The following is a 22,317-nucleotide window of genomic DNA, read 5'->3' as shown; positions in this document are numbered from 1 at the left end:
TTATTTTTCCACCTTGTTTCCCAGCCCCAGGTATCCCTTAATAAATCCCTGAACCAGGTAGAGAATTTCAAATGCCACATAAATCCTGCAACAACCCAGATAGGTAGTCGCCATTATCCCCATGTTACAGATAGAAAACAGGCTCAGAAAGGTTTAGAAGGTAATTCTACATCAAAGGAGATGGCAATTAACCTGGGTTGGTTCGACCTAACCCAGAAAGTGAGCTGAGCATGCCCATGTGTGGGCATTGCAATTCCTTTCCAGGACAATGATGGCCCGAGGACGTGGGCTGGGGCTTAACATACTTTGTCTTCAACTGTAGGCATATCTCATACCATTTCTTCATACTGTGTGTAGATGTTATAATACATATTTATAGAACCAAAGCTTTTACTTAAGAAAAAGGTGCATTTAAAAATACACAGATAGGGGATGGGGCTGTAGCTCAGTGGCAGAGCGCCCTTTCCCACCTGTGAGGCACTGGGTTCGATCCTCAGCACCACATAAAAATAAATAAACAAAATAAAGATATTAAAAAATACACAATATTCCCTTGTGTATATATGCCACATTTTTTTAATACATTCATCTATTGAAGGGCATCTAGGTTGCTTCCACAGTTTAGCTATTGTGAATTGTGCTGTGATATGACTGTGTCCCTGTAGTATAGTGGTTTTAAGTCTTTTGGGTATAGACCAAGGAGAGGGATAGCTGGGTCAAATGGTGGTTCCATTCTCAACTTTCCAAGAAATCCCCATACTGCTTTCCATATTGGCTACACTAATTTGCAGTCCCACCAGCAGTGTGTGAATGTACGTTTTACCCCACATTCTCGCCCACACTTATTGTTGTCTTCATAATAACTCCCATTCTGATGAGTGAGTTGAAATCTTAAAGTAGTTTTGATTTGCATTTCTCTAATTGCTAGTGACGACGAACATTTTTTCATATATTTGTTGATTGATTGTACATCATCTTCTGAGAAGTGTCTGTTCAGGTCCTTGGCCCATTTATTGATTGGGTTATTTGGTTTTTTTGGTGCTTAGCTTTTTGAGTTCTTTATATACCTTAGAGATTAGTGCTCTAAAAGAGAATAAAATCATGGCATTTTCAGGTAAATAGATGGAGTTAAAAGAGAATAATGTTAAGTTAGCCAATCCCCCAAAACACAAATGCTGAATGTTTTCTCTGATTTAAAGAGGCTGATTCATGGTGGGGTAGGGAGGGTGATGTGGAAGGAATAGACAAAATCTAGATAGGGTGGAGTGGGAGGGAAAGGGAGGGGGTATGGGGTTAGAAATGATGGTGGAATGTGATGGACATTATCCAAAGTCCATGAATAAAGACATGAATTGGTGTGAATATACTTTGTACACAACCAAAGATATGAAAAATTGTGCTCTATATGTGGAATAAGAATTGTAATGTATTTCGCTGTCATAAGTTTTAAAAATTATTAAACAATAAAATAAAATAATCTACCAAAAAATACACAGATAAAAATTGCATAAGGGCACCACTTGAGCCATTGAAAACCCCTTTGTTTTCATATAAGGTATAATTGACATATAAAATTGTAAATACATACAGCATGCAATGTTTTAATACATGTATATCGTGTAAAGGCCCTTTCTATGGTTTCTTAAGTTTCTTGCTATTACTCCTCTCCTTGCTTTTGAACAGACCAGCCCTTCCTCCTGGAATAATCAGCCATCCTTTCCCTTCCCTATCAACTTAGGTACCATCTCCTTCAGGAAGTTTCCTCTTGAGAGGTGTCTCTCATAGGTCCAGTGCGGACCTATACCCACTCATTTAACTATTCCATGTGTTTGGTGCACACATTCTTTGTAAATTACCGTGGCAGGGGTCATACCAAAGGAAAAGAAATGGGATCTGTCACTTGGGTGGTCAAAGACAGAACCCTGTCTTTAGGATGCCCATAGAAGGTGAGTCATGTCCTATAGTGCATTTTCCAGTGCCCCACATAGAACTTTCCTTCTGCACTTAAACGGCACTCCTCCAGAGTGTATTGCCAAAGCCACCCCCACACTCACCCCAGGGCACAAAGTGGGCTACCTGAGTACAATGCTGATTTATGCAGAAGCATAAACATCCAAACCTTCACCCTAATTTAAGACTGCTTTACTTGGCCATTCCAGCTTCAGAGCTCCCCACTTATTGGCCAAGTTTGTGTAACTGCACTGCCACCCAATTTTTCTCTCTGCCCAAACCTGCTGCCCTGTCAAAACAACAGTAACAAAATACACAATGGGGTCAGACTTACTAGGCTTGTCATTTATTAGCAAGTGCAGTATCTGATACAGAAAGTGCTCAGTATCACATACAAGGGGTCAGGAGTACAACTCAATGGTAGAATACTTGGCCTAGCACGCACAAGGTAGGGTTCAGTTCCTATCCAGAACCAAAAAAACAAAAAACAAAAAAAGTGCTCAGTAAATGTTGGTTATTAGTTCTTATTTAGAGAGCTCAGAGAACAGTAACATCAGATGCAACTTATTGAGGGGCCCTGCTTCAAGCACAATAAATATGCATATTTTTATCAAATCCCACAATAACTTTGTGACATAATACTACTGTTGTCATTTTAGCAATGACAAAAATAAGGGTCAGAGGTTAAGAATGTGTTCAAAGTCAGCAGCTGACACAGGGGAATGGAAACCCAGATCTATCTGATTTCAATGTCCATGAGCTTTACAATGAACCACACAGCATTTTTCCTTAGAGTGATGAAGCCCTGAACTAGAATCCCAAAATCTTTATGGTTCCACTCTCCCACACAGCTTCCTCTCCAAAAGGAGGCACTGGCAATCAGTAGAAAGCAATTTGCTTAAGACCAAACTGAAATAAAGCAGCCTTAGCACATTGCTGTGTTATGCTACACTGTGCGCCTAACTCATCAGTGGCTGAGATTACAAATACTAGGGTCCTTGTGCTGTAAGGGACAGTGAGGAAGTAAGTACTAGAAAGTCTTCAAGAAACAGGAAGAGAGCTGAGTCTTCTAGCAGCATTTATACCAATCTTCTTAACCCTAACTATCACAACAGCCAACAAAGCCAAGTAGGTGGCAGAGCTACTTCACAGCACAGGTACACTAATCAGCCCTGAACTCTGCTCAAACCTGGGACTGATTTCTTGATGAGGTTTCCAAGATACCTTCTGACTTAACTTCTGACCTCTTTTTTTCCACACAATAGAACAGCTGGGAGCACTTCTGTGTTCGAGGAATAAATACAACACAACAAAACAAACAAACAAAAACACAAGATGTTTCAAACTGGAAAGACAGATTGGTCTGGGGAGGGGAGGTATGTGTAAGGCCTTTGAAATCAATATTATAAATCCAGCTACTGACAAACTTCCGTAAACTAATATGTTTCAAAGATAAAATCAAGTCAGAGGTGTTAGACATAAGTAGTTAAGACTTCGTTACCCTAATAGATTATATTTTAAGAAAAAATTTTAAAATTTTTAAATAAATCTTTAATTCACATTCATAGTTTCACGGAACATCTGTGTTTAGAACTGTGATATGATATGAAATATGCTTGGTCTTTGTTCCTGTTCCTGTCACCAACAGTTCATACTAACATTGCCCCTAGAACTCTTGGTATTTCCTGAGTAATAATGTCTTGCTATTTATTTATAATGAATGATATTATTAATAGTTATGAATAATTAATAAATAGCATAATGATCACACCTGTTTATGCTAATGAGATAACTTAGGTTGGGATCCCTAGATATCCTCAGGATGATACCAGTCACCAGAAAGACAGTTGATTAGAGAATTAGAGGATTGAAACTTTGAGCCCCACCCACCAACTTCTGGGAAGGGGGTCAGGGTTAGAGAGCAAGCTGTTAAAACTCTTGAACAAGGTTTGAAAAGCTTCCTGGTTGTGAACACAGAGTGCTGAGGGGGCAGTGGGCCCAAGGAGGGCATGAAAGCTCTGTGCTTCCCTTACCCCTACCTTCCCTTTCTCTTAATCTGTATCTTTTATAATACCTTTGAACCAATAAATGTGTTTCCCTGAGTTCTATGAGCTATTTTAGCAAATTAATCTAACCAAGGAGGATGTCTTGGGAAACCCAGTTTGTGGCCAACTGGTCGTTAAGTACTAGTGGCTCAGACCTGCAATAAGCTTCTGAAGTGGGGGCAATCTTCTAGGATTGCAGTCTCAACCTGTGGGATCTGACAGTAGCTCCAAGTAGGTCTCCAGGCAGAGGTTGAAGTGAATTTTAGGGTGTCCACCGGAGAATCAGATGGTATGGGAAAACTCCACATTCACCTGATCATAGAAGTGTTCTGCATTGTGGGAGTACAGTAGGAGAAACTGAGGGGTTTTTCCCTACATTTTTTTATAAGAAATGATTAGAAAGGATAACATCCTCACTCTTTTCTTGGTTCTGCTGTCAGAAATATCTAACAGAACTCCAAATTTATTAGACCTATAGCGTAGCGTGTTTACTGACAATAGGCCAGCCAGGAGCCATACTAATGCAGAAATTGATGTTTTCAAAGTGAACACAGGTATTTTCTGGCTAAATTCCTTATATTTTCATTTATAATAGAAGGTTCAACCAAGTATTTTAATGTTTTCTGTTTAGATTTGAAGAATCTATATTAACTAGGTAAAAATCCTATCTTTCCTCATGATTACCAAGGTTTTTTTAAGCTTTTATTAGTGCATTATAATATAAAATTTGCATTTTAAAATTTATTTTCAAGTTTTTTAAAAAAATATAATTTTAGTTGTTGTTGGACATATACCTTTATTTTATTTATTTTTATGTGGTGCTGAAGCTCAAACCCAGTGTCTCGCACATGCTAGGTGAGTACTCTACCACTGAGCCACAACCCTAGGCCCTTTTTGATGCTTTTAATAGTGCATTTTGGTCATATATAATAGTTGGGTTCATTTTGACATAGTCTTACATTTGCTGCATTTTAGTCCCTGGTGCATCTTCTTTCTCTCCCCTTCTCCCTCCCCCTATTCCCTTCCTCTGTTCTAATGTTCATTCTACTTATTTATTTATTTATGATGCTTTCTTCATATTAACTTTTCAAGTGATTCTCATGAGAAATGTCCAGTCCTCTCTCACTTCCTTTCCTTCCCTTTCCTTTTTACTCTGTCTGGCACCACAGCTGTCTACCCCAAGATCCCACTCACATTTCCATGATTCTTTTTTATATATTTCTTAGTTTCTTAGGTATTCTTACATAATGTTTTCTTTAGAGAGGGTATTTTGCCTTTGATCTTCTTTTTATCCAGTGCTACCTGCTTTATCTTTATCTGGTGTCCTGCTTACTGTGAGGGACAGAGAAATTTATGAACCTTACATTTTACTGATCCTTCAGAAACTTTCCTTGATGGTTATGGTTACCTGTTCTTGATGAATCAATGTCAGTGCTATCACTTAATGATTTAATGCATTACCTTACCGGCTAATTTGGCAAGAAATTTAAAAATACAGGTTTGTAAAGTTGGAAATTGCAAGTTTTTACAAAAGGACAGAAATCTTCAACAAACAACTTTGTTAGTATCAAACTAATAGATAAAAATCAAGGACATTGTAAAACAAATAATATACAAACTTTTATTCAAAGATAATTCAAGAAAGACATGTTTTGGTCATCTTTAAAGTGAGATTAATTGAAGATCTCAGAAAAACTATCTGATCAAAGCACATGGCTACTTACAGAAAGCTCTCTCCTTCTGTTAATAGCAGCTAAATTTATACACACAGAAAAAGTCTTAAGACCATGCAAATTCAGTTGAATTCCATACATTCATTATATTCATCAAAAACCTGCAGTTATATTCATGCCAAAGTGTTACTTTAAGAAAAAATTAAAAATACACACCAAAACATGACCAAGATTAAACTAAAGAAAATAATAAATAAGCATAATTTATACTTTATTTTAAAAAGTTTGGCATCACACATATTCAAGTGTGTTACACCATGTTCATTCCTCAGAAGTGGCATTTTAAAGTGTTAAGCATTGTTAAATATCAAAAAATACAACTCTGTTTTACAATGTAGTACTGGCATAATTCAAAGTACTGTGCCAATTATAAATAGTATAATCAAGTTTCAAACATCTTTTCAAACATTTAAAGGAAAGCATATAGACACACATTTATATGCACACAATTTATTATATTCATGTAATCAAAGATATTTATAAAAGCAAATAGTTTTATCCCTCAATCACTTTGTATACTTACGCAGATTTTAATACCTGTTCAAAGATTTTCAGTTCCTGGGTATACAGATTTTCAGGAGAAGGAATAAAGATAAAACTTAATTTTACAAGAACACACATTAACTTCATCCTCCTTCACAAAATAATCCATAGTCATTCCAGGGTGATGAGAACTAGTCTTTATGAAAGCAACTGTTAGCTAAAGACTACAGAGTAAGTACTGCAGTCCAGGTTTCTTATTAAAATTCAGTCAGCTGCTGCTCATTGCAGAAAAAGCCTACACAGTGCTTCTACCAAAAATAATCTTCAGTATCCGAGGCCTATAAAGGCAGACGATCTTATCTTCTGCTGAGACTTAAAGTGCAGCTACAAGTGGAGAAGTGCTAGATTCTCAGTCACTTCAGAAATACTTGTTGAAGCCTGTTTCTCATGTGTAAATATGCCGAAAATGTCCTTCAGGCTCATAATGGTTTATCAATAACTGTGACCCCTGAGCAAAAAATGAAGAAGTAAATCAGACATCACAGGCAGCATTCTGTTACTCTACATTACCAAAGCCACAGGGACTGAACAAATATAATGCTTCAAAATCTCCTTCTTACAGTTTAGTGTTACTATCATTTCAATCTAATCACAGTGAATTCTAGTTACAAACTGGGACTACATCTGACTTCTTAATCCATAACTAGAATTTACAGACACAATTTGGAGAAAATAACTTTATTTAGAAAATACCAAAATTCACCTACTACACAAAAAGGCAGAAAGAAAATAGGAGATGATACATTTATTATCTTGATTATGGTGATGGTTTCATGGGTGTATACATATGTTGAAAGTAACCAGATTGTATATTTAAATATACATTATTGTATGTCGTTATATCTCAATTAAACTGTTGAAAAAATTCACCTATTATTGAGTCATGTTATTCTGGGATCCTACTGTAATAGTTCTTCTATGAAGTGTTGTTTTGGACGATGCATAAACAACAGTGATGGTTAATTAGTATAGACTTCTTTTTTTCTCCACTATTGGATCGATTTTGTTAAAGAAACATTCTAGAAACATACAAATATTTAAACACTGTCATCAGAATAATTAACATACAACATACAGTTTTAAAGACTTCATATATATATATATATTCATTTCTCTAAGAGAATGGAAAATTTTATTTTATAATGCAACTAATGATATAGTTTAAGAAAAAAAAATTACTCTATAGCTTAACTATTCTATCTCTTGTAGCCTGGCCATGGGAAGGGATCAGACCTTTGGGTGGGAAGGGTTACCAGAAATTATACCCAGACACACTCTTACCACTGAGCTCCATCCCCAACCCTTTTTTTTCTGTTTATTTTGAGACAGAGTCTTAAGTTGCCCAGGCTGAACTTGAACTTGAGATCCTCCTGCCTCAGCCTGCCAAGCAGTGGGGATTACAGGTGTGCGCCTGTGCAACCATATTTATTGGCTATCTGAGGAAATAAAGCCTGGCCACATAGTGTATTCCTCACTGTAGTATACAGATTTTGGACATATTAAAATTTACTGTATGTTCTGTACTGCAAAGACTTGGTATTTTAACTAAATGACTATAGAATGACAAACGAATACGGGTGCTTTATTTCAGAATTACACATACAATATAAATTATTTTAAGAATAAGATAAAAATATACATTGAGAAAAAACTTTCTTCTTATAAAAACCTGTTAATCATAATGATGTCAACTTTTTATAATACAAGACTAAGAAAACGAGACAATTATTACCTGCATAACTTCTCCCTGTGCTCATACAAGATGACACAACTGTCCATTTATCTGTTGTTGGGTTATAATATTCTACCGATGCCAAGTTACAGGAACCATCATCCCCTCCAACAACATATAACAGACCATTAACTGCACAAACCCCTTTAAAAAAATATGCAGAGAGAAAACAATTATTAAAGTCTTTGGATAATCAAGTACTACCCTATACATGTTTGGTGAGGTGATAAAGAGAAACTTCTTGAAAGGAGGCAGGAAGAAAAGATGAACATGTAAAGAATTCCTTTTGTTTTTGAGAGTATAATTCCACTGCTAAGCAACTACTGTATGTCATTTATGCAGCAGTTAATTTATATATGCATTATTCATTTAATCCTCACAACCTTACTTCATACATTAGAAACTATTTTGCTCCTCATTTTATTTAAAAAAATAAATAAATAAATTTAGGTCAAAATAGTAATCCTCACAAAATTAGCTTCTTAGAAACTCCTAAGGAATAAATATATATTAATAAAGGATAAAAATTTTAATTTTATTTTTATACTGAATGATAAACTATCTTACTTCCTTTAAACGCAGAGAACAGTATTATCTGATTACTAGAATAACTCATTTCTGCAAAAATTCAAAAACTTCTAGAATAATCATCATTTAAATTTTGACCTCAACTCTGGCTGACTTCTCCCTGTCCCATATATATATATATGTATACGTATACATATACATACACACAAATACACCAAAACACTTCCTTTTTTAACCCCAAAGTAGCTGACACTATACATGCCACTTAATACCCACCCCAACAAACAATATACCTTGGATATTTCCCCAGGTTAAAAAACATTGATCCACTCAATTTCAATGGCTGTATAGTATCCTACATATGCAATACCATAATTTATTTACTCCTCCTTTATTGATAGATATTTCCTATTTTTTGTTTTTTGCTCATCAACAGTGTTGCAATGAATAGGGATCGCTCTGCATGATTTTTTGAATACATATGCGATTGTTTCTCAATATACATTTTAAGTAAGAAAACTGCTGAATGAAAAGAAAGTACCTTTATTTCAATTTACTTTTGTCTATCCTAAAAAATGTTTGGAAATATTATGAACTGATACTATAGGATGTCAAAGAATCCACAAGAATGGTGCTCCATACTAGTCTCTGTAGGTTTAAAGATGGTTTTGCTAACCTAATTAATATATGCTTATAGAGTTTTTAACATAAAATAACAAGCCCACATTACTACACAGCATTTAAAAGTGTACTTGAATGGAGTGGACTGTCTCTGTTTTACTCAATTGTGTTACTATTGTCACAGGAAGCAAATTCCTACCTTTTATTCCCTGTACCCTGTTAGGCACTGAGGATTAATCCCAGGCCTCACATCTGAGGCAAGCACTCTACCACTTAGCTATATCCCCAGCACTTTTTATATTTCATTTTGAGACAGGGTCTTGCTAAGTTACCTCGGTGGCCTTGAACCTGCAATTCCCGAGCCTCAATCTCCCAAGTAGCTGGGATTAAAGACATGTACCATATACCTGGCTAAACTCATATCATTCTGAAGTAGTTCAAATACTTGAAAGCCAAGAGCCAAATACTGCTGCCATACAAGTTCCCCAAAGTTGTTGTATTTGTATGCAAGTCTGTATTGCAGCTTACTGACAGATGACACATGACTATGAAAAGATAAAATGGCCTCTAGAATGTCTTGGCTGTGACAGATGAGTAAGGGGCTCTGTTTTCTTTTTTCTGGGGGGCTTAGGGGGCTACTAGAGACTGAACTCAGGGGCACTCAACCACTGAGCCACATCCGCAGCCCTATTTTGTAAATTTATTTAGAGAGAGGGTCTCACTCAGTTGCTTAGTGCCTCACCATTGCTGAGACTGGCTCTGAACTTTCGATCCTCCAGTCTCAGCTTCCCAAGCCACTAGGATTACAGGTGTGCACCACAACACCTGGCTTCTGCTTTCTTAAAGAGCTTCTCCAGTTACATTTACAAGGAGCTCATAGATGAAAGAAAACTCCACCACAGAAAAGGAAATCAGTCTCTACACACATTTAAATATATAAGCTATATATCCAAAAGATGTCAATTCTATTAATCCACTAATTCATAATACCAGAATTCTTTTAGGCAGATGAAAGCCAAATCATGTGCTTTCCTGCAGTCTGCAACGGTTCCAGTTTATTTGGTATACTTCGTCACTTTGTTCTCAGTTCAAACATATACTGAGAACCTATTACAGACGTGCTAAGTATTGACAAGTTATTTATAATCTAATTAAATTTTTCCTCCATTCTTAATGTCATAATTCACCATACATATAAAAACATGGGAAATCTGACTTGTATGTTGCTTGCTAATTCGAATTTATACAATGCTCTCACTTCTCTTACTTAAAACTGAACTCATGGTTGGGGTTTTGGCTCAGTGGTAGAGTGCTCGCTTAGCACGTGTGAGGCACTGGGTTCAATTTCCAGCACCACATAAAAAAAGTAAACAAAATAAAGGTATTAAAAAAAAAAAACTGAACTCATGCCCTGCTCTCCTTGCCAGCTCAGTCCTTTTGTCCCAATTTAGGCGGCTGAATGAAATCCTTATCTTAGAATACTAGAAAGGAAGGGCTAGATAGGTTTTACCAGAAATTTGTTTCAGATCAAACAAGGGATGAGGGATACTTTTTAAAAAACATTCTCTTATGAGCTTAAATTAAAAATTAAAAAATATGTGCTTATAGTAAAATCATATTGTATTTTTCAAATGACAGAAGTAAATTATTCAAATTCCATCATTTGAAGAGAATAGATTTAGTTGATTGAGACAGAAAGTAAAGACTAAGTTTCTACATTTCCTTCTATTCCTGATCATTACCAAATAATGGTCAATTAACTGTTCTCCAAATCAAAGTATGAAACTTTTTAACACACTTAGAACAAGTCTTTTCTTAAGTCCTGCACTTCCACCTTCTTACATTAAAAATTTTTAATTAAAAAAATTTAAAGAGCAGATTAATGATAGCTCTCTATGTAGAGATTATCTTTTTATTCTTCTGGCTAATTTTTGACGTAAAAACAATAAACATGTATACAGAAAATATTATTCCAATCTTTAAGAAAATTATGAAAGTTCAAATTATAAATTAGTTTCCTGAGCCAGAAAGGCATGTGCACTGTGGTTTTTCTAATTCCGTATGTACTACAGTCAAGCACTTATTCTACTAAGGGCCCAGAACTTGCATCTTACCATGGTTCTAGATTATCTCTTCTGAGGGGCTTTTAGTGCCTCATCAAACATAACTGACTGAATAAAGTACAAGTTCAAATGGAGTTAAATAAATTCTGCCCTACTCTGACAGTCCTTAAAGTCTTATGTACTTAGTCTCCCTTAGTAATTATATTTAAAGTAAGGAGAAATTAACAAGAGTATTTGGTGGGGGAGGTGCATTTTGGTGTAAGATGAGTTTTAGAATCATAGGGAATTTATTTTAGACTATGGGAAAAAGCATAAAGATAAGTGCATTTTGAAGAAGATTGGCATTTCCCAAATAATCATCTAGCTATCCTAAATCTATTTTTCTATTTGTATATTCTCTCCTTGGATCTTCATTTATAGTCACGTGCCACATTAACTATTTTGGTCAATCATGGACCACATATATGGCAGGGGTCTCATAAAATTATAATGGAGCTAAAAAAACATTCCTATCACCTAGTGATGCTGTAACCTGTTGCAGCCATCCTACCATTGTAGTTCAATTCATTGTTCATGTGTCTATAGCAATACTGGTGTATCACCAAAAAAAACCTACTGCACTGCCAATTATATATAAAATATATATATATATCAAATTATGTACAATACATAATATTTGATAATAAACAACAAAGTTACTGGCTTATATATTTACTATACTTTTAATAGCTAATTTAGAGTGTATTCCATCTACTTATATAAAAACAGTTTACTATCAGTATGTCATGTTAGGTCAGCAGTAGCCTCAAACATCTGTTTACTGTGGCTCTTGATGGCATCAAGAGGACATGTGAAGTGACTGACCTATAATATTCTATTTGTCTAATCACACTCTATAATGTTTGCACAATGAGAAAATCATCTAATGAGCATTTCTCAAAATTTGTCTCTGTCCTTAAGTGAAAGTTGACTATAGTTATTTTCTAATCTTGAACACTTTTCTATTCTTGAAATTGTTTTCTGTTTTTTTTTTTGTTTTTTTTTTTTTGTTGTTGTTGTTATGATTTGGACCTGTAATGTATCCTACAGACTTGCGTGTTAAAGGTGTGGTCTCTAGTGTAGCAACGTTCAGAGGTGGGGCTCTCTGGAAGTGATTCAATCATGAGCACTCTGACTCTAATCTAATGGGTTATTATTGATGGGTGCGTAGCTGAGGACATTACTGGGAGGTGGAGGACACTGCTCTAGGTGGGACCTAGCTGCAGAAAGCAGGTCACTGGGGGCATATGCTGGAAGGGGATGTCTTGTGCCCAGCCCCCTCTTTTCTCTCTGCTTCCTGGCTGCCATGAGGTGAGCAGCTTTCCTTTGTCACACCTTCCACCATGATGTACTGCCTCACGACAGGCCCAGAAACAATGCAGCCAGGATTGTGGACTGAAACCTCTAAAACTGTGAATCAAAATAAATCTGTCCTCCATTAAGATGTTTTCCTCAGGTGGTCTGTCACAATCAAAAATGGCTAACTATTGGGCTGGGGATGTGGCTCAAGCGGTAGCGTGCTCGCCTGACATGCATGCGGCCTGGGTTCAATCCTCAGCACCACATACAAATAAAGATGCTGTGTCTGCCAAAAACTAAAAATAAATAAATAAATAAATATTAAAATTCTCTCTCTCTCTCTCTCTCTTAAAAAAAAAAAAAGCTAACTATTGTTGTTGGTTCCGTTTTTTCCATTTTCTGGAGATCCTGAACTATACCAAATTAGGATTATCTCTTCAAATTTCTCCTCCAGATTCAGATAATCGACTAGCTTTTTAACCTTGAATAAATATTTAAGTAACTAGACAAATTACCTGAGAACTGGGATCTCCAGGATGTGATACATGCCTTGTGGTAAGTATAAATTAATTCATATATCAAATGAAGATATATACCCTTAATCAATAAGTATCCACATTCACCACCAAAAGTTATTTGCTAGTAGAAATTATAAATTAACTGAAGTGTGACAACAGCATATTATATTCCAGATAATAAGTGTTCACTTTATAGGATTACTATATTATTATTATGAAAGTTTCTGCCTTTAAAGAATTCAAAGTCCATCAGAAAACCCAGATCAGAAAAAAAAAATTAAAATACACAGCAATACTAGTAGACTTTTAAAATTTTTATAATCTTAAAGCTAGTAATACCTGCATTTCTTCTGCACATGTTCATATCTGCTACCTGTCTCCAGGCATTTGTGGCAGGATCATATACTTCAACACTTTTTCGTACTAAAGGGCCATCATGACCTCCTACAGCATATAATAAGTTGTTTAACACACCAACACCTACAAAATACAACCAACCAACTATAGTAGAGAAAAAGTGACAAGAAATATATAACAGTTTGTAATTATAACTAAAATTTTTGAAATTATAATTCATAATAGAAGTCAACATAAAAGCATACAATTTAAGAAATGAAAATGAACAGAACGGAATAAACTAGGATCTAAATAAGAACTATTACTATGAAAAAAGAGACATGTCAAACAGAGTAAAAATAACATACAGGTGAGATACAGGGGAAAAGTCCTTTAATAGAATCCTCTTGAAAACAACTTCCATAATAAAAGTAATCCAGTGTAATATTAAAACACTCAATTTCTAAGAAATGAGTATGTAAGGGCTTATTATTTAGGAAGTCCCCAAATAAACACTAAAAACAAAATAATAAAAGGAATGATGAACATTATATAAATAAAACAAAGCCACCTTTTTTTGATAGTACTAGGGATGGAACACAGAAGTGCTCTATCACTGAATTACATCCTCATTCCTTTTTATTTTTATTTTGAGACAGGGTCTTGCTAAGTTGCCCAGGTTGGCCTTGAACTTGCAATTATCCTGTGCAGCCAACCGAGAAGCTGGGATTAGAGGTGTGAATCACTGTACCCAGCAAAGGAACTGTTTAAAAAAGCACTTAGAAATTAAATTTTACTTTATAAAAGTTCATAAAAGTGCTACCTACCACTACTTGCATAATTCAAAAGACATTCTGTACCATTAAAATCAGCATATATTTCCAGATAACATAAAGAGATATCAATGCATCACTATATCTGTTTAATTGTTTTCATTTTGTGCTCCAATTGCTATATAGGGTTCATATTTACCTGCTCCACTCCGTCTGGTGCTCATTTCTGCTATATAGGTCCACTCATTTGTTGTAGCATTATAGCATTCTACTGTGCTAAGACACTGACGTGAAGCTCCATCATAACCCCCTACAGCATAGAGCAAACCTAAGCATGGAATCACAAAGAAATCCAAATTTACAAAAATGCTACTTTTTAAAGTCATACAATATTTACATAGTTTCCTCCATGGTAGCAGAGCTTCCCTCTAGAGTGTTACTGATTTTTTTTTAAATATTTTTGTAGTTGTAGACAGAATGCCTTTATTTTATTTGTTTATTTTTATGTGGTGCTCAGAATCGAATCCAGTGCCTCACACACGGTAGGCAAGTGCTCTGCTGTTGAGCTACAGCCCCAGCCCTAGAGTGTTACTGATTTTTATAAAATTTATTAATCCTTTCCCTAATGGTAATAAATGATCAAATTATGAAGATCTGCAGAATATATATGATGATGCTAATTTATATTTTCATCAATAACTTAACAGAACAGAAAGTATACTCATTTATCTCCAGACAGCACTAGTTAAAAGTGGGCATCATCCTAGAAAACAGAATTAAATATTAAAGTTATCTTAAATAAATTGAAAAAAGTTAAATCAAGAGTTAATACAAGAATGCCATGAAATACTTGGCAAATTAAAAAAAAAAATGTGTGTGGGCTGAGATATAGCTCAGAGGTAGAATATTTCCCTAGCATGTGTAAGGTCCTGAGTTTAATCCTCAGAACTGCTGTGCTAAGACACAGAAAACAAAAAAGAAAACATATGAAGTACTGAATGCTATAATACAAATGATGTTGAAAACATCATGGTAAGTAAGAAAAGCAAGTCATGATGCACCACATACTGAACGATTTCATTTATATAATGTGCACAAGAGACAAATCTACATTGTGACAGAAAATAGATTAGTGACTGTTGAGGGCCAAAGAGGATCAGGATAACAGCTAAGGGAAGTAGGGCTGCCTTTTGGGGTAATAAAAATGTTCTAAAATGAAGTGTTGTGACAGATGTACAAAGAATTGTATGTATTAAATGAATGAACTGTATGGTATGTAAATTACATTTTAGTAAAAGTCTTTTTAAGTGCAGAGAATTATATCTGTAGTAAGGAGGGAATGAGAATCTACAAATTTGTGTAAACTAGTATTTTAAAAAGGGGGAAAAAAAAGGTCACACAAAGCTTAGTATTTGTAGGATTCCTAAATTCTACTGGGGAATAAGGTAGGATATAAATAAGTAACTTTGGCAATCCATCCCTAAAATGTTAAACAGCCATTCTTCTCTAGCTATAAAATTTTGTGTATGTCACCTGATTTTTTTCTCAAACAAAAGTATTAAGATTAGTTGATAAGTCTTTTATAGATTATACACACATGCACTCACAAACAGAAAGAGAGGAGGAGAGGAATACAGAAAGGACCTTATATAGGTTAGTTTATATAGACAAGCTAATTTAAGAAAATAAGTACAATTTTACAGCAATTATTATTTTTCTTTTTAAGTGATAATTTGCTTGCCCATTTAGAAGATGGGTGATTATATTACTAGAACTCTCCAGAATCAAGAAACAATATGTACCTGAAAGTGTTCACCTGAAAAAACTGCCAGCACCTACCTCCAACAACGCCCACACCAACACTGCTCCTCCTCGTGTTCATTGGAGCTACATGAAACCACTCATTAGACTTTATGTTATACGCTTCCACAGATGATAAACCTATAATAAAGTACAATACTCTTCATTTCCTCCTCTCAAAAATGTAGTTGTTCTCTATATAGATATTATTAGGGAAAAATACTTCAGGCATTTTACATTGGGCTAAAATTAAAAGGGGAAAATGGTGGAATAAAATCATGTTAATTATATGATAAATAGGAACAGCTTCTTTTCAAGGAGCTCCTACTCAAGCTACTGTCATTTACAAGCTTTTCAAACATGGTAAGATAACTGATACTGATGCATAATAAAGAAAATTTATATACTCAGCACTCTTACACACATCATTTAAAGAAATTCTTGATGTAATTTTAAAGCATCTTTAAATACAATGCCCATTAAAACACTCAAATGTATTCTAATTTTGCTATAATTTGTTCCATAAATGTGGTTATTATGTTAACTGTAATAGCAATGTAGAAAAGATGAAAAGAAAATTACCTGTACTCCCATCAAAGCCCCCCACTGCATATAACAATCCATTTAACACAGCCGCTCCCAAAGTGCTTCTCCGGTCTCGCATATTGGCAACACTGGTCCATTGGTCCTTCACAGGGTCATAGGAATCTACAGTGCGAACTCTTAATGAGCCATTAAAGCCACCAACAGCAAAAACAAGCCCAGCCATGTAGACCATTCCTGCAAAAAGAATGCAGCATTTGATGATGAATATGTGACCCAACTATCACCACTAATATGAAAAATACTTTCTAGTAAGTCTACTGTGATTGTTAGAAAATGCTACTCACAAGTGGAGGCTCACTGAATAAGTCCTAAAAAATACTATTCATTTGTAAGAATATATAATCACAAGTGCACCATGATGTATGTATAAGGAACTCATTGTAGCTCTGCTTATAGTAACATAGATTAAAAAGGTTTTAATATTTGATTAAAAATGAAAGAGCTAGGATATGTATAGCTCAGTAGCAAAGCACTTACCCAGCATGTGTGAGGCCATGGGTTAGATTCCCAGCACAGAAAAACAAAAACACAACCTAGTAAAATTATACCACATCTAGACCAAAATAAAGCACTAGCCAACTTTATTCTTTCTTTTCTTTTGTGGTACTGGGGATCAAACCCAGAGCCTCACACATGCTAAGTAAGCACCATGCCACTGAGTTACACCACAGTCTAAGATAAATCTTAAAAGAATGAAGTAACTCTAGATATGCTAATATATAACAATCTCCAATACATACTGTTGAAGTGCAACCATCATAGAAATGTTCCATTTCATTTAAAACACTGATTTTGCTAAGGGAGATAGGAATTATGGATCCAAGATTAAGTCCTGGGAAAGATTCCCAACATTTACAAATGCCTCTTCTTATCACATTTTTGGCTAAATAAGATGTATTTCAATAAATGTTCATGAAACAGATGCCTGTATGAAAGCAACTGTGACTTATAACTGAGTCAGACATCTCCTAGAACTAAGGGTCCCAAGCTCAAAATTCCCTTCTCTACATTTCTGTAAAGGTAATAAGAAAAATATCCAGCAAATGGCCAGCTCCTATGAATTAAAAAAATTTTTAAATAAATTTTTTAATTTATTTTATTTTTAAATAAATTTTTAAAAACTAAAAATATGTATATTTTTAAAAATGCCAGTTCCTCTAGCTCATTCTAGAGAACCAGAAAGACATCTAAAAATGAAGACAGAGCAGCTAGCCCTATCAATGTTTCAGGTAAACTGTATAATACTTGAATCACTATTTAACCATAGAGCTGCTTGAATCAAACCTTTGTAATAGTCTGTCTTCTAATTAATAAAATAAGACCTCAGAGAGAAGCTCTCAAAGACCCACTAATAGAAAACTATGCATAATGCATCACGCCTACCTGCTCGGCATCTCCTAGAAGGCAATTCTGCCACTTGGTGCCATCGTTCTTCCTTAAAGTCATAGCATTCCACACTTCGAATAGCCTTTGGTGCTTGGCCCCCAACTACCACCATCAACTGGAAGGGCAGAAATATAAGCACTTGAACAAATACTTACACATTCTGAGATTTAATATTTCCTACAAAGATTGGTGTGAGGTGTTAGATGGCAGAGTGAGCTGAGGAAAACAATCCCCTAACAACATGTAGTAAACATCAACAACAGGGAACATGTTAGAACTACAATTCCATTATCTAGCACATTTAGTCAAAAATAAGGATTTCAGAAACTAAAATAAGTTTCTGATCCTTCAAGCAAAAGCAGTATTTAAGCCAAAAAACAGCAGGCAGTCAGCACTGGCAAGGCTGCGGAAAATCACAGGGCTTGCTAGAAACCAGATCCTGGTTTTACAATAACCAAGGATTAGATTTCCACAATCAAGGAGGACAGAGAGAAATAAATATATGTTACTAGGTAGGTGAGGTGAAAAGGACAGTAAGGTATTAAAAGAAAGATGGAAAAAATTATCAGAAAGGAAGAGTGACTGAACTGCTGTTGACAAAAGAGCATAGATTCCTGGATTTCAAGGAAATAGACCTCCCTTGGTGCCTTGGTGCCCTACCAAAAAAACAAAAACAAAATGACCAATAGGACAAATACTGGAGATGCTAGAAATCATAACAAACAAATACACAATACTCTCCTACTGAGAATAACGAGGTCTATAAATGTCCTCTATTCAATTCAACAGCTCCTTACTACGTCCCTACCATGTGTATCTGCCCAAAACTGTGCTAGGTATTATACATAAGAAATGTAGGACATGCTCTCTGCCAATCAAGAGCTTAGACATCTCACTAAAGAAAAAGGACCCATGCATGAAGTAATTAAAGAACAAAATACAATTATACGTGATCAAAAAAAGTATATGATTAGTACAGACAGTAATTGTTTCTACTAATCAGAAAATGAAAAGCTGCCATGATTTTTGAAAGCTTCAATCAGGGAGAGGAATCAGGTCCTTGAGAGATGTATGGAATTTAGAAACCAATGTGTGTCTTTTACTGAGTACACCCAGGCACTTTATGGCACCAATGAAAATACAGCTGACAAATCAGAAAAATGTCACTGTTAACGATGTCTTATATGAAAAACTGTAAAGAATGGCCAGCACTTTGGGGGAAAAAAGATGAGATGATTATAGGAAAAACAGATTTTAAAGACAAAACAAAAAAAATCAAAACAGAAAGATGGAATAACTCATACATGCAAACCAGGGATATTTGCAACTTTGAGCAATGGCTTACCTATGCTTAGAACTATACAAAGATAGATACATAGAAAACAGTGCTTCCTAAATCAGAGCAAATCCCAAGTTTCTAAAAAGAAGCCTATGTCAGTTAGTTAATAGCTAGAGGGCAGAAAGAATTTTTAAAGGTCTTAAAATAAGATTGAACATAGACCAACCACACAATTTATTTTAAGTCTATCATTCTTCCAGTGTTGAATTCAAATAAGCAAAAGGAAGAATTAGTGAAGAAAACCCATAATGCCCTCCCCTTCCACCTCCAAAAGAAAAAAAGGAGGGCAAAGTTATTAACAGAATTATAATGACATCAAGATCAACCTTGCATTTAAAGATCTGTATTCAAAACTGCCTGATGATTTATACGAAAAGTCTTAGATATGTATCTGATAAAGATCAATTAAAAAACTCAGAAGAAATATTTATAAAACGACACTGATTTATAGACTTCAAGATTCTCAAATTCTGAATCTCATGATTTCCAAACAATAGTTCAGTTTTGCATATCAAAATGAGGATGAAAGGAGAAATGTGTTATTACAGAGAATAGTAGTAACATGTGTCCTTTACTACCAAGAGAGGCAAATAAGGTGGGGATTGGGAGACTAGGAATCAGAGAAGAGAGAATGTACAATGGGAAGACAAGAGAGCAGCTACAGAGATCAAGGCACTGTGCTAGAAACCTATGCTGCTAACTATAAAATAATTGTTCAAAATGCTGACACCCCACTTATTTGTAAAAAACACCTGACCCCATTTGAGAAGCAGCACACTAATTATGCTATAAAAGAACATTAAAACAGAAAAAAATATTACATAGGAAAAAGTTAAATGTAATGTTTGAGAAGGGTAAGAGCTATGGAGTTAAGCAGATTCAAATAATCATCCTGAAAGGTGGGTCAATTAAATTTTGTTCTTTTTGTTTTCTCTACCTATTAAATATTTATTTTAAATGTTTCCTGAAAAACCAAGTTTTATAATTTTTTTATTGGAAATTTCAATAGACACACTGGGTAAAAATATACATCTAAAAATAAGACAGTATTTGTAAAATGTATAGATTCTAAAGAAAAAAAAAAAGAACTAACGAAGGACACTACAAAACACTGTTTTCTCGTTATGAGGTTCAAATCCAAGGATGCCTTACACAATCTAATACTGTTTATTGAGAATGCAAAACTAATGTTTAACATATAAAAAAGACTCACACATGCAATAGGTATGAGTTCATAAAATGAGAACCTAATATAAAAAGGATTAAGTCATTGTTGTGGTTGAAAAATTATCCAAACCTTACAATAATTTCCTCAGCACTACCACCACATCTTGTTCCCTTTGACTCATCTGTATGATGATAAAATGTATCATGACTATGAAATATAGATGCATAAGAAATTAACGGTTGCTTCATTCTTACTCGCTTAGAATTAGTCCTGAATACAGCCACTGTAGAAGGACCAACAGTGCTGCTGAAAAGCTCCCAACACAAGTACCTTTTCAAAAATATGTGTGGATAAATAAACAGTGAGAAGGGATCACGTAGGTGAGACATATAAAGTGGAAACAACAGTGTTGCTCTATTATCTACCATGCCTGTTGCCCACCTTGCCAGCAAACTGACAAAGAAGAATACAAGAAGAACCTCCATGCATCTGTCTACCCACCACAAAATATAAGCAACAGAATTGCCAAGTTGAAAAGTATAACACAGTTGGAAAGGCAAAGTCATACCAGTAAAATCCAAAAAACTGAAACTGAATAGAAGGTACAACGTCATTAAAGAGAAAATAAAACACTTGATAGGATTTTACCAAGAATTCTTTAGGAGGTTTACAAAAGTGACATGTATTTCAGAAACTATAAATTCACTTTCACTCAAAAATTCTCGGCAGTATAGTTAAAGATAACAAAGTTAAAGATGCCCGAAGAGGGAATATACAATTTAAGAAGACAGTTTTTTTATTTTTATAAGAAATACTTAAAAAGTATTAAACCTGAAAGAAGTTAGACTAGCATTTAAAAAAAAAAAAAGTAATTTTAAATGTATGGCCAATACTCTGAATACCTTTTATAAACTGTTTTTTTTATAAGAATAAAAACACCAACTAATATGGACAAAAATGAAGTGACAGAGAATTATAACAACAGCTATTATAAAAGCAAGTAAAGGGGTATTTGTAAAATACAAACACTCATAAAATCAGCAGACCCAGATGGCATGCATACTGAAGTGTTAGGGAACTAGTTAGTGTACTTACTGAGCCACTTACAATTATTTTTGAAAAATCTTGGAGAACTGAGGAGAGATCAGAAAATTTTAAAAAGGCAAATACCAATTTTCAAAACATGGTAGGAGTGAATGCCTTGTAAAGACCTTTTTAAAAGTAGTAATAATTCTCAGTAAAAATTTAGAATATTTTGAGAAAAGCATTCAAACTTTTAGGTAACAATAAAATAATGAGAAACATGCAAAAGGATTTAAAAAAAAAAACAAATCTGAATCCATTTGATTCTCACCAAATGTTATATGCCAAATTTCTCATTTTTGGCTAAGATAATAAACGTTATCATATGGACGGAAATTTTCTATAAATGGATTATGTCAGTGGGTGGGTATTTCTAATGAGGTATTATCAGGGAAAGTGCTGAGGCCCATTTTAAATTAATATATTTACTAATAATCTAGAAAATTAACTACAATGGTACAATGGCAAAATCTGCAATGAGATCTAAATTGGGAACTGATGTTAACATTGAGCAAAACAAAAAACACCAATTAAGATATGAACCAATTAAAAATGTTGACTACAGAAATTAAACTTGGAAAAATAATATATAAAAGCATTAAAGTTGAAGAATTTTAGAGATCTAATTCAATGGAAAGGACAGAAGTATAACTAAAGATGATGTGGGAAAACAAGTTAATTCTTGTTTCTTAATCCAGCATTGCCCCAAGAGGTAAACCCCCAAACATAAATAAAACATTATACTATGGATCATT

The 22,317-nt window shown here is 34.6% G+C and overlaps 1 protein-coding gene across 4 annotated transcripts in view; it reads right to left on the bottom strand.

The window, feature by feature from the left end:
* Positions 1–5,602: 5,602 nt before the first annotated feature.
* Positions 5,603–22,317, bottom strand: part of Klhl2 (kelch like family member 2) — a 94,652-nt gene continuing 77,937 nt past the window's right edge. For 2 of the 4 annotated variants that reach the window (XR_013430252.1, XR_013430253.1), the window contains exons 9-16: positions 17,970–18,087; positions 16,563–16,760; positions 16,020–16,121; positions 14,380–14,508; positions 13,411–13,551; positions 8,004–8,147; positions 7,142–7,290; positions 5,603–6,719 (exon numbers count right to left, since the gene is read on the bottom strand). Coding sequence is in view for 2 of the 4 variants with exons in the window: in XM_078030957.1 (XP_077887083.1) it covers positions 6,691–6,719; positions 8,004–8,147; positions 13,411–13,551; positions 14,380–14,508; positions 16,020–16,121; positions 16,563–16,760; positions 17,970–18,087 (861 nt within the window). In the remaining 2 variants the exon portion in view is untranslated. The remainder of the gene's footprint in view (positions 6,720–7,141; positions 7,291–8,003; positions 8,148–13,410; positions 13,552–14,379; positions 14,509–16,019; positions 16,122–16,562; positions 16,761–17,969; positions 18,088–22,317) is intronic. The other 2 variants (XM_078030957.1, XM_078030958.1) reach the window with 1 other exon arrangement.

Source organism: Ictidomys tridecemlineatus, chromosome 14 (genome assembly GCF_052094955.1).
Source record: "Ictidomys tridecemlineatus isolate mIctTri1 chromosome 14, mIctTri1.hap1, whole genome shotgun sequence".
Taxonomy (NCBI): domain Eukaryota; kingdom Metazoa; phylum Chordata; class Mammalia; order Rodentia; family Sciuridae; genus Ictidomys; species Ictidomys tridecemlineatus.
The sequence above is the reverse complement of the archived record's forward strand: the minus strand, read 5'-3'. Positions and strand labels throughout refer to the sequence as shown.